The 13,761-nt window shown below is 38.8% G+C and overlaps 1 protein-coding gene across 4 annotated transcripts in view; it reads left to right on the top strand.

Moving 5' to 3' along the window:
* Nucleotides 1–13,761, top strand: part of SLC4A7 (solute carrier family 4 member 7) — an 88,031-nt gene that overhangs the window by 53,369 nt on the left and 20,901 nt on the right. For all 4 annotated transcript variants that reach the window (XM_065666129.1, XM_065666127.1, XM_065666130.1 and 1 more), the window contains 5 exons: nucleotides 4,975–5,090; nucleotides 6,404–6,561; nucleotides 10,719–10,806; nucleotides 11,732–11,878; nucleotides 13,121–13,224. In XM_065666129.1, coding sequence (XP_065522201.1) covers nucleotides 4,975–5,090; nucleotides 6,404–6,561; nucleotides 10,719–10,806; nucleotides 11,732–11,878; nucleotides 13,121–13,224 — 613 coding nt within the window. The remainder of the gene's footprint in view (nucleotides 1–4,974; nucleotides 5,091–6,403; nucleotides 6,562–10,718; nucleotides 10,807–11,731; nucleotides 11,879–13,120; nucleotides 13,225–13,761) is intronic.

Below are 13,761 nucleotides of genomic sequence, written 5' to 3'. Positions count from 1 at the left end.
ATGAAGTCTTCAAGCAGTTTTCTTTTTGCTTTTGTTCTTTTAAAAACAAGGGCCATTAAAAACAGTGGCAGTTTATGATGAAACTTGCAGGTTCAGTTCATCTAAAACTGTTTTCAGATAGCTATACGTTAGTGCTCTGCTTCATTATCTGGCACTTGATCATTATTTTGTTGTGTTAGATATGCAGAATAGGGTAAGGTAGGTAAGAGTTTATAATTGTAGCTCTGTAGATCAGAGCTCAGCAATTTGTTAATTTTTTGCCTTGCAAAGCTACTGTTCTTTGCATGTTAAAAGGTATGTGGACATATAGGTAAGTTGAAAGAAAGGATGGATAGTTCTGACAGCTTCTTTAGTAGTTTTTAGTGAATATTTAATAACTTGTGCATTCTGCATGTATACTGCTATGCTTGCTTTACTTTCGCAAAATTATCACCTATTTGGAGACTTCAGGATTCTTCTAGATAGATAATGGTTTTAAGATCGTTTCTTTTAGCCTTTAAGCTCCTCCTGGGGATGGGGAGGCTTGGGGTGTGGGGTGTTTTTCTTGGTTTCCTTCCTTACTTGTTTAACAATTAAGAGCACACTTACATCTAGCAGTGAAAATACACCGACAGAGAAAAGGTTGTGGTTATCTCTCTTCATATTTTGCAACTGAATCACTGAAAAGGAAAGAGCAAGCTAAGTTGTAGGCTGTCATATTGAGTTGGAGTAGGGGTCTATCTTTACTTAAATTCAGAAAAGCAAACAGAAGGCTCTTTCTCTCACTTCTTTATGGGAACATACAAGAATTAAGATTATTCTCTCTCATGAGTGATCTTTCAAAGGTAATAAAAACCCAGAACTAATCCAGCTGTAATCAGTCATCCAGTTCTTACTTTTCTACTCATCTGACAGGAATTACAGCACGCCAGACCCAGGGTCTTTAGAGCCCAAGCGAAGGCAAACAAATGAAGATCAGATACTTGATGCCCTAACATACCACTAATAGAGCTTTTTGATACCACTAATATCCCACCAATAGAGCTTATTGCTACCACTAATAGAGCTTTCCACCAGAATCTCCAAGTCATATTCAAATTGCTTTTGGCCTTTATGTTTCTCATAAAGAAGGACTCTGAAGGGATGATTTCCCAGTTAATCCAGAAATTAAAGTCTTCCCAGGGTAGGATGAACACCAGTAATGATGGAAGACGTTTTTGTTTTCTGGGGGGTTTTCTCCCCTTTTTTAATTCAAGAAGTCATCTGAACACAGAAACACATTTTCTGTAGACTTGCTTTTGAAGACATTCTCAGACTATGACTTTGGGGCTGCAATTGGACTAATCTCTTGATTATTACTTCCTGGCCCTGCTGGCCACACTATTTCTGATACAGACCAGGATGCTGTTGGCGTTCCTGGCTGCGTGGACACAAGCTGGCTCATGTTCAGCCAGCCTTCAGTAAGCACACCCAGGTCCTTTTCTGCTAGGCAGCTTTCCAGCCACTCTTCCCCAAGCCATTGGTCCATTCCACTATAAGTTACGGTTTGTATTCCCTCTCTAGTAATTCAGAATATTGCAATCTGAATACTTTTTCCATGCCTGTATAATTGAGTTTGCCTCCTGTGAGCATTAGGAACCGTGTTCATTTTCTAATTGGTGGTTTTCTTCTGTGTCGCTTTCATCTATCTTTGACCTTGTGCTATTGAAACTTTATTTTTGGTCTTTATAAATAGATGGAAGGTTACTGAACTTAATGTGAATTACTGTAAAAGGAAGGAAGAGGGGGGATACTTTCAGTCTACCACTTTTCATCAACCAGTCGTCAGTTCATAACAGGTCCATCAGGCAAAGGGTTCTCTTAACAATATTGTTCTCCTTTTGTCATCAGTTGAAGAACAGCTTTTGTTTTCCCATCTTTGAAACTGTTGATAATGAATTCCATAGGTAGAGCTAGGAAGAGAGAGAGCTGTGTCACAGCTAAAGGTGAACACTCTTAATTCACGATTATCATTCAGCTTTCTTAATGTCTGTGAACAATGGCAAAGTGTCCTGTTTTAACAAGTTTTTTGGTTCATTGATGAATGTATTTTAAAACTGAGTAAGATAATATTTAGAACAGCTTTGCTTGTACAGTAATAACATACTGAAAATAGTAACGTAGAAAGATGGACATATTTGCCTTCTAAGAGCAATTTTAATATTTTCCCATTAAGGCTCATTGGAATTTAGTTTTAAAAATTGATTTTTATTTCCTTAAATACAAATATAGTGTGAGTTTGTATTTGCAAGTTTTGTGTTTCATAAACTTTGCTTATATAAACACAATTATGTTGGAATAATCCTGCTTAGGTGTTGAACTGCTCTTATTTCTTCAACGTATTTATTTTTATGTGAAGTAGAGATGTGAGGTAAATGTCTGTATTATTCTTGCTTTCTTTTTCCAGTAGATAATGTCCATTAGATTTTTATGATCACAGTAGTAAACTAAGTGTAGTTGGTTAAAGAAATGCATATGACCTTTAGTGAAGGTGTAGTTTTCAGTACTTCAACTTGAGTGATCATAGGGTGTTTTAATCCAAGCTTATTCAAGACTTGATCAACTGTTGTCTTTCTAAGGAGACAGGTGGTATGTCTGCCCAACTAACAATGTCAAGAAGAGAACTGTGTATTTTTAAAGATCCCATTGGTGGCTTTGGGAAAACGAGATGAATTCCTCTGTCTTTGGTCTAGATAAATTACTAGGTAGACTTCCTTTTAGCAGTAGCCTTTGAGTTTGTATCTACTGAACTGAAAAGGAGAAGGAAAGAAGTTGTTCTATTAGTGAGAGATTTCAGTAAAAGTATTTTACAATTAGAGGTGATAATATCAGACTGATTGATATACATAATAGAACAGTATCATATGGAAATGCTTGATCAGGTCTGAAAACTTAGTAGTCTTCTCATGTGAGCAGAGGAGTCTGTCCAACTGCACGACTGGCAGAGGGAAAGCTATTTACACGTGGTTTAGAATCAGACAGATGTTCCTGTATTGGTGCCAAAACTTGTTAATCTTGACAGTAACTGGTCGGACAAATTTTGAAGGCAAACTTTTTAGAAGAATTGGTATCACTGAAATATATTAGTTTATGCTAATGGATAGAATCCTTATTTTCTATTCTCCTCTTTGGTTGTTTCTCCACATTTTGTTCTAGTCTCTGCTTGCTCTTGCTCACAGAGCATATTTGTGTAAAGGCCAAAATGATGCATTATTGTTCATCTTTCATCAGTTACCTTTATTGTATGGGGGGGGGGTGGGGTGGAATATGAAAAAAGTTGTGTGCATCCACTTTCATATTATGCTCTTCTGCAACAACTGCTTAATATTTCTGTTTTATTTCTGGTCCTACAAATACATTTTAACATCAACTCTTATGCACTTAAAAGACTGAACAGCTGATTTTGCAGGTGGTTGATTGCTGTTAGTTATTCCTGTGAATAACGCACACATCTTGGAGCAGAAGGGTAGAATTGTGACTGCTTTGTTTTGTTTTCCCTAGCTTACCTAATGTTGTATTTCTAGCGTTAGCTAATTCCTTGTGCATGTTAGGATTCACAAAGGAAATTACAGCTTACTAACTTCATTTGGTTTTTGCTTCAGGAAAAGCTACCCACACCACTTACATCCCTATGAACTGTAAGAATGAAAATTAATGGTAAAGGCTTGGGCCTGCATGTTTCTTTGATATGATGGCTCTTTGAATGAGGGTGTTTTTGGGGGTTTTTTGGTTGGTTTTTTGTTTTTTTTTAAACGAAATTTGGGGGTCAAATAAAGTTAATTCGGTTATCATTTGAAATGCTAAAAAAGTCAAATTACTAAATTATAAACACAGATGGATGCAATTAGTTATGCAGTAGTACTTAAGATAGAACAATAGCCAACAGGTAGCCAAGTGAGGACTTCAGTTTTATCTTGACTTGAGTGATGCTTGGCCTAAAAACAAGCTTTCTGCATGTAATACAATGTTGAGACTTTTACTCTTTGTCCAGTGTGGTTTCGAAAGCATGTTAAAGCATGATTTTATCACCATACCTGAAAGGTCTAGTGTAGACAAGCAAGGCCAAATGCACTTTTAGTGCATGTTAAACTGAACAAGCAAAAGCTTTGTAGTGCAAAAGATGGGATTTCGGCTTGGTTATGCATGCCTAGACCAGCTTTTAAATGGTAGTTGGGAAGGGATAGCCATGGGACAATATGGTATTCAGGTGTACAAACACCTGGGTTACTTGCCTTTTGCACCCTTAATGAACCAGGAATTCACTGTTGCTAATAGCATGGCAAGCTACATGAAACAGTTTTGTCTTGAAGCAAGTGTCAAAAGGAAGTTGTATGTTTAATAGCTTCATTGCACGTGCCTCTTCAGCTGATGTGTTAAGAGACAGCATATCATATAGTATCGTCTGGTCAAGTCAATACTTGGAGACTTGGTCTGTTGATGGGAATCGTGGTTCTGTCTCTCCTTCGTGTAGTACACAATTTATTTGTGCAAGTTAGTTAACTGCTAGGGTATTGTTCCTTGTAGTTGTAGTCTGTGGCTTGCCAAGGCTTTTACATTTGAAATAACTACTATAGAGAAGACTAGGGAGCACAGGTGTTGCTTTTTGTGTTTGAGGACTTCTAAATATAGCAAAGATGCTGTCTGCTACTTACTAGAGCAGTTACGATTAAAATGTCAAAAGTTGTTATTTTTTCTGCACTTAAAGTGGCTCTTATTTACTGGTGACTGTTCTGCAAATGGCCATCATTTGGGCAATACTTACGTTTTTTAATGATGTCATTATTTTGACAACACAGTGACTTGTTAGTGTTGCATTTATGATACTAATGTAGGGCACCCTTACCGAATAACTTGCACATTTGCTTTAAGCAAGCTGCCACATTGAGTGTTGGTAGTGTCACATACTTGATTCACTTTGTACACCATTTTGAACTTACCTCTTTTGTTTTAATTTAGGGCTGTTAGCATCTCCACAATCAGCACCTGGAAATTTAGACACTGGGAAAACTGGAGAGGTTAAAGGTACTGGGGCAGGAGGAAGCAGAGAAAATAGCACAGTTGATTTTAGTAAGGTAAGTAACCTTAATGTTTAGCAGAAAATAACTATGTGACAAAAAATGTGGTTGTAGCTTCCCTCTTATTTATAACTAAGAAACATATTAAGTACACGTGTAGGAGTGTACACAAAACATATGTATTTAGCTGTAACTTGTATGTACAAGTGCCACAATATGGTGTAGGCTAAATGCAACAAATGTATTTGAAAGCCCTCCCTGTGGGACTGAACTTTGTTTCCTTTGATCTTTTCATTATTATGGTAACTTCAAGAGTTCAGTTGCTGTACTTTCTCATGCAGAGGGAGGTATTTTCAGATTTGCTATAACGACTCTTATAAAAACAATATTATAGATAGTGTTGTAACATTTTCCCTAGGACAGACTTTCTGGGATTTTTTTGTAAAGAGGGCTTTGAAAGGAAATTTGTTTTGTATGTTTTATGAGTTTGCTGTAGAAAAGTTATTATTGTTCATCTTAATCATTAGGAGCATACAGTACCACTTTCTGAAGGAAATCTCATGTCATACTGTAAATCCTTTGTATTTCTTTTGTAATTTAAATTTTCTGGACAAGTTCCATCTGTGAAACACTAAGAAAATTGGTCAATTATGCTTAAGGAAAGCTACCTTACACTGTAGTTCAGATCTAATCATGCCAGGGGCCATACATTCCTGTCACAGTTTTTGTTTTTGCTTGACGTGTCCTTCTGTACACCTGCCTTGTCTCCTGTTGGGCAGGAGTCAGCCTCCTGGCACTGTAGTTGTGGCACACTTGGTGTGGGACTCAAGAGGCCACCCGTAAGTTCTCTAGATAGCCATGTAATTGGTGCTTGTGTTTATGTGAACAGAGTTCATGTGCTGTACCATTTTATAATGCTTTTCTATAATTACAGAAACGAATGTCAGTATTTTTAGCCATCATATTTTTCATGGATTAAGGCAAACATACAAATTATATTTCAAAATTATGAACTATTTGAAATATATAGCTGTGAAACAACTACTTGCATTCTAGAAACTATGTGTAATTACATGAACTCTCATTGTTTCCTTTCGTGCGTAGATTTTATTATGTCCTATCACAGAATGTTTGTTATGATAAGCAATATTAGAAAGATGGTTTTGCAGTTTGGAGTCTTCTAGAATATGGTAGGTAGTAGTAGTTCTAACTTCTAGAAAATAGTTTATTAGTTGGCTGACTGTTTTCTGTATATGTTTGTCTTTTCTGTACTGTGGGATATATAATTTGCCTTTGTAGCATAGATGTCTAGTAAATACTGATAAACTTACGTAAGGGAATAAACACTTGTTTCATCTTTGTATGAATAGGTTGATATGAACTTCATGAGGAAAATACCTGCAGGAGCAGAAGCGTCAAATGTATTAGTGGGAGAAGTAGACTTTTTAGAAAGACCTATTATTGCTTTTGTGAGGCTCTCCCCAGCTGTGCTTCTCTCAGGTCTCACAGAAGTTCCGGTTCCTACACGGTAAATAACTGCTTAGAAAGTCTGGCTTTACTTACACAGGATGATAATATTTATACATACTGTATTAAGCTCAAGAAATGTAAACTTTTGTTTAACACGATGTCAGTCATTTGGTGCCAAATTTAAAGGAATAAGATCCACTATAAAGTCTCTGAGTGCTTTAAATGTATATAATGATGCTGTCTTAAACAAGTGCAGAAGCTGAAACTGATAGTTGACCTGGAGTAAAAGCAGTGAATTTTCCAAGCTTGTGTTGCCATTTTAAGTGTCAGCATGAAGATTGCTATACATCACTTCAGCATGGCACAAAGTGGCAGTGGGAAAGAGTCCACAAAGTCTGAAAGTCTGTCTAATTTGAAACTATGCTCATTGTATAGAAATATTCTGTGTATGAATAACCTCAGTGGTGGAAAAGCTTAGTTTTTTTAGTTACATGTGCTATATGTGGCTGACACTGGAGTAACCAATCTTCAGCTAATACATTGAATTGGTTTTCAGTCTGCAATATGCTATCCTCCCGGTGCACCCACCCTCATCCCCCTGATATCATGGGTCTCGCAGTATGCTGTGTGTAATTTACCACAGATCATCAAACATCAAAATGCAGGTCCCATGATAAAGATGGCAGGTTGTTTTGTCAGTCATCATAGAGGGCACTTTGTTTTCTGTGCACATTGATGTATTGGTCTGTTCTGTGGTGTTTGGCATAAATTTGTCCATTTATGTGTTTTGGTGATTTTCTTTTTAGTATTTTAAAATTATCAAAGTGCTTGCTTGGTAATTTTCAATTTATACACTCCTACTGAAAGGCAAAAATAATCTTAGCAATGTTCTATAAATAGGGGAATATTCAGGGACTAGTTGCTCATAATGTTTCTTGGGGAGTTCCAGAATTTCTGCATACGGATTATCGTATTAATGTAGCTAAAATTATCCTGTCCTAAATTTTTCAGAATGGTTTAGAATTGCAGATTTGGAATAGCATACTTGCTTCTAAAGATGCAGTTTCAGTTTCATTAGGACAGTCACCTTGCAAAGGAAAGATAACATTGAGCTTTTTGTACTGTATGGGGAAAGAAGGCACTACTTTCTTAAAGTATGTGTACTTAGAAATTTTATTTTCATGGAGTATAAGAAGGTGGTCATGAAAACAATTATGGAAGTTTGGTGCTTTGTATCTGTTTGAATTTATAAGATACTAATCCTGTTTGGTGGTGTAATAACTGTTACTATGATTGGAAATGGAGACTGTTAACATATGGTGTGACCCACACCCAGACTGAATTCCCTTCCCAAAAATGTCACTTATACCTTCTTAGGAATTCAAAATACAGACTCTTTTCCACTGACACAGGACCAGGATATGTCTATATGAGTATGCCCAGTGCCTTCCTTGAAATGTATCAATGTATCTGTTGTGTGAAGAGCCCAGTCACAGCAAGTAGGAGGGATTTAACACCATGAAAGAGATGACCGATCATAGAATCATAGAATAGTTAGGGTTGGAAAGGAACTTAAGATCATCTAGTTCCAACCCCCCTGCCATGGGCAGGGGCACCTCACACTAAAGCATGTCACCCAAGGCTTCATCCAACCTGGCCTTGAACACTGCCAGGGATGGAGCATTCACAGCTTCCTTGGGCGACCCATTCCAGTGCCTCACCACCCTAACAGGAAAGAATTTCCTCCTTATATCCAATCTAAACTTCCCCTGTTTAAGTTTTAACCCGTTACCCCTTGTCCTGTCACTACAGTCCCTGATGAAGAGTCCCTCCCCAGCATCCCTATAGGCCCCCTTCAGGTACTGGAAGGCTGCTATGAGGTCTCCATGCAGCCTTCTCTTCTCCAGGCTGAACAGCCCCAACTTTCTCAGCCTGTCTTCATACGGGAGGTGCTCCAGTCCCCTGAGCATCCTCGTGGCCCTCCTCTGGACTTGTTCCAGCAGTTCCATGTCCTTTTTATGTTGAGGACACCAGAACTGCAAACAATACTCCAGGTGAGGTCTCACAAGAGCAGAGTAGAGGGGCAGGATCACCTCCTTCGACCTGCTGGTCACGCTCCTTTTGATGCAGCCCAGGATGCGGTTGGACTTGTGTGCGTTCAGGTTTTTAAGATGGTCTCGAACCAGATCCTCTCTTACAGTGGGCCCAAGGTCTTCATTCTCACAGTACCTGCAATCTGCCTTCCAGGACTTGGGTGATGCAGTCAGAGCCTTTGCCAGTGAAGACCGAGGCAAAGAAGTCATTCAGAACCTCAGCCTTCTCCAAATCCTGTGTAGCAAGTTCTCCCGATAATCGCTTCTGGAGGGGGCCTATGTTGTCCCTAGTCTGTTTTTTATTCCCTACGTACCTATAGAATCCCTTCCTGTTATCCTTAACATCCCTGGCCAAGTTTAATTCTGACTGGGCCTTAGCTTTCCTAACCTGGTCCCTAGCTTCCCGGACAACATCCTTGTTTTCATCCCAGGCCGCCTGTCCTTGCTTCCACCTTTTGTAAGCATCTTTTTTCCTTTGAATTTTCCTCAGCAGCTCCTTATCCATCCAAGGAGGTCTCCTGGCCCTCCTGCTGCACTTCCTTCTAGTTGGGATGCAACAGCCATGAGCTTGTAGCAGGTGATCCTTGAATATCAATCAACAGTCTTGGGCCCCCTGCCCTCTAGGGCTATATCACATGGAACCTTACTAAGCAGGCTCCTGAAGAGGCCAAAGTCTGCTTTCTTGAAGTCCAGAGCAGTGAGTTTGCTGCATGTTTTTCTCACTGTCCTGAGGATCTCAAATTCGACCATCTTGTGATCGCTGCATCCAAGGCTGCCCTGGAGCATCACATTTCGAACGAGCCCTTCCCTGTTGGTGAGCATGAGGTCAAACATGGCACCTCTCCTTGTTGGCTCCTCTATTACTTGCAGAAGGAAGTTGTCTTCCACACAATCGAGGAACCTCCTGGATTGCTTGTGCCGGGCCGGGCCGTCACTCCAACAGATATCGGGATGGTTGAATCCCCCATGAGAACAAGGGCCAGTGACTTTTCCTATCTGTCTGTAGAGTGCTTCATCCGCAGGTTCCTCTTGATCAGGCGGCCTGTGGCAGATCCCCACAGTAATGTCTCCCATGGCTGTTTTCCCTTTAACCTTGACCCACAAACTCTCTGTAAACTGCTCATCTGTCCCCAGACAGAGTTCCATACTCTCCAGCCTATCGCTAACATAAAGGGCAGCTCCCCTCTCCACCTGCCAGGTCTGTCGTTTCTAAAAAGCCTGTAACCTTCCATTCCAACACTCCAGTCATAGGAGCCATCCCACCATGCTTCTGTGATGCCTATTATATCATACCCCCGTAGACATGCACACATCTCCAATTCCTCTTGTTTGTTCCCCATGCTATGGGCGTTTGTATAGAGGCATATGAGCCGAGCTCCAAATGAAGCCGGCTCATTGGCTGGAGCAGCTGGAATATATCTACATTGCTCCGAGCATTTATTATAGGTGCTGGCAACTGAGTGGGTGTGTTGGGATGGAATGATGCCTCCCTCCCCCAACACATCTAGTTTAAAGCATTCTTGACAAGTCTGGCAAGCCTCCTACCAAAACCACTCTTCCCCTTACAGCTCCACCAGCCCCCAGTAGACCTGGCCTACAAACTTGGATCCCGTGTTCAAGACATCCAAACCCCTGACTATGACACCACCCTTTTAACCATTCATTAACCTGTCCAATCCTCCTAGCTTTTTTAAGGTCCTCCCCTGTATCCTGGAGAATTGACAAAAAGACAATCATCAGAGAGGCTAGAGCAGGTCATAAAGCTCCTGAGCCCTCACTAAAAAAAGTCTTTGCTGGTGGGACTGTCAGAAATCCTTATAACTTGGAGGAAATATCCATTGAGCTCTAGCCTGTGCATTTCTACTACATATCAGGAATTATAAGAACTTGAAAAATTAGGCTTAATTAGGAAGCTTTTAGAGTAATTTTGGTTCAGGATTCAAGTTCCTTCCATTAATGATTTTGAGGCCAACCTTTTCTTAATCTTGCAGCAGTCTTTAAGATCTGAAATGGTGAAGAGGATTTTTACTTCACTGCTAAATTTTCTTCAAGCATTAGTTTGAAAAACCCCTCTAAGTATATTCAATTGAGTCAGCTGTATTCTTGATTGCTCTCTCCACAGGTTTTTGTTTTTGTTGCTGGGACCAGCAGGAAAAGCTCCACAGTACCATGAAATTGGAAGATCAATAGCAACACTTATGACAGATGATGTGAGTGATGTATTTTAAACACTTGTGGTTAAAGAAGTTTATAATAATGTGCTTACTAACTGTTTTTAATTAGAATATTCTGGAGTGCAGCGTTAAAAACACCCCACTCCCACAAACTTGTTACATAAGTTTAAATTTTTCCATTTATTTCTTGTGTTAGTGAAGTAGATAATGGTAAATTAATTTTTTCTCTTATTGAAGAAATCCAAAATGTATTTCTGAAAAAAAATCGTAGCTTTGGTGTATAGATTTCCTGTGTATCTTAAATTAGGAAATTGAGCCATTAAATGGAACTGAGCCTGATATGAATCTCTTGTGTTTCAAAAAGGACACAACAAGCTGCTCAAGTGTTCTGGACAGTAAGTTTGAAAATGTGATTGACTCATCAGAGATCTTATTTGAATCAAAGTGATGTCAAATAATTAGGCTTTTACTGAGTATCTGAAGTTATATGCTTAGCTTAGCCCTGGTGAATGGTTTTGAAGAGCCCCGGGGCAGTTTGGACTTTCAATGACTAACGTTATCTTACTAAGCAAAATTAGAATGTTTTAGTTCTGACTTCCCATTGAGCACCACCTATGGAGTTGCTGATAATTATTAGGGCTATCAAGCACAAATTCTAAGGTTTCTTTACTCTAGAACACTTTAAAGTTGGAAATGTAAACCAGAAATTGGTCATTTTATAATTGGCTTCTAGTCTCTTAATACGGTACTTGTACAGTGTGAGAACTGAATATTAAAAGCTTTAGTTGCTGCTTCTAATTTTTAAGGTAGCTCTTAATTCAAAAGTATGCAACTAAAGTAAAAACCTAATTTTTGAGGACCTTTAAAAAATATTCCATGCCTTTTAAAAAGTGTTCCTTGTAATCACATCCTCTTTCAAAAAATCAAACCACCACCACTGTTTTGTGATTTCTTCTTGTAGGTTTTCCATGATGTTGCCTATAAAGCAAAAGACCGAAATGATTTGTTGTCAGGAATTGATGAATTTTTAGACCAAGTGACAGTCCTGCCTCCAGGAGAATGGGATCCATCTATACGAATTGAGCCACCGAAAAGTGTTCCTTCCCAGGTAATATTACAAAAACCTGCACGTAAATTGTATACTGAATGTATACTTCAGCAGAGCATCAGGAGAGTCCCCACATTTGGGAAGAAAAAGTGGAATGTCAATTTAAGTAAAAAACAAAACAATCAGAGAAACAAAAGAAGTGTTAACCCATTTCCTTCTGTACTTTTAAGTAAGTTGTATTTAATATATTTGCTTTCATAATACTGAAATGAGTTTCTGTGAGATCTAGGAGAATTGGTCAGAAATTGTACCTTAGTGCATACTACAAATTTTATTAATCAAAGAATGATCAGCAAGAATATTGTAATTCTTCTAAAAACTTTTATTTGCATACAGCATTTATTGAAATGTTGTAATGTGTATTGGCTAGCATATGATGTTCACAGAATGTTTATGAATTAGATTAAAAACTGTATCATATCGCTCAGTTGTGGCACAGGCATAGAATTAGAGCCAGGGCAAAGCTGGACCTTAGGGGGACTCTGATTCCTTCCCTTTCTTCTTCTTCACAACTGAGGGGAATTGCTGCTGCCAGGATCAAAAGTGCTCTTGATTCAAAAGGTTGACATTGGTGTTGAATCCGGTTGTGGTTTAGGGGTGTGGGTGGAATGGAACGGAATGGGTGACAAGAGCAGTCTGTTCATGAATAGCCTGAAGGTACCACTTAACTTGTTTCCAAAATAAGCAGGGCTCAGAGCTTTTTGCAGGGCAAGCTGGGCTGAGAAATTTATGAGGAGCTTGTGAGCAGCTTGCTCAATAGGGGAATGACTTCTCATTTATACTGGAATGACTTCTTACTTGCACTTCAGCTGAACACTGTGTGTGTCAAAAAGTGAGGTCAGTTTCTGTTGGAAGCTAGAGGCCTCTGCTCTGGAAATCATTGAGGTTGGGGGAAAAGAAACCTAAAATATCTAGGCAGTCATGGTTGAGCCTCTGCTGTGTTTTGAAAAGGTAGCCTTTTTTTCGTCATGTTTTAGGGACATATTTCTTGTAGAAAGAGGGAAGATAAGGTTGTGCAAGGTACTACTCGTAAGAGCTTTTGGGGAGTTTTGTACAGTTCTAGTTGTCTGTACTCAAGATGACTTTGTCAAATGGAGGACTGCTGATGAGCTGGGAACATGATAAAGGTTTGGGATGTGTGGAGTCTCTGCCTGCTGTCATTGAATTATACTTCTTAGTGTAAAGGCACTCTGAAAGTATGATATTTTTCTTTTCTTTTTCCCCCACCTTTACCACCCCCAGGAGAAAAGGAAGGCACCTAAATTTCCAAATGGATCTACTCTTACAGGAGAGACTCTCAAAGAAGAAGGCCATCATGCTGGACCCGAACTTGAGAGAACTGGAAGGTGTGTTCACTTTCCTAAATACTAGCTACCATAAAGAAATAAAAAAGTAATAAACCTTCACAGTTTTTAATGGTGACATTTGAACATAAAAAAAATAATGGTATAAGTGCATATAAAAGCGCATCCTTTTTCAAGTGTTGAATTCTTGCCTATAAATGCCAATCCACTTAAAGCATTTTCAAGCCTGTGGCAATGTTTCTCAACACATTTGCGAAGGATTTCATATAAGATGCTGCCTAGTTTAACTAACTGACTTTAAGAGTTTGATTTTATGTTTTAATTGTCAAGAGTATGCAATTATCATAATTGTAGCAGCAATATACAATTTTCAGTATTGGGCTAGGTACTAAAAATTTCAATGTAAATCTGTTTCCTTAAACATATATGAAATGGAACATCCAGGGATATAAAGGGGAAAAAAATACTTTGGTATTGGTTATGTTTTGGATTTGGTCAGGTTTCTTTTAGATCTAACCTAAAATTGAAGGAATTTCTTTCAGTTGACTTGCACTGTTATTCCCAGTTAGTTCTGAAATA

This window comes from Lathamus discolor, chromosome 2, assembly GCF_037157495.1.
Source record: "Lathamus discolor isolate bLatDis1 chromosome 2, bLatDis1.hap1, whole genome shotgun sequence".
Lineage (NCBI taxonomy): Eukaryota > Metazoa > Chordata > Aves > Psittaciformes > Psittacidae > Lathamus > Lathamus discolor.
This window is presented reverse-complemented; position numbering and strand designations above follow the sequence as displayed.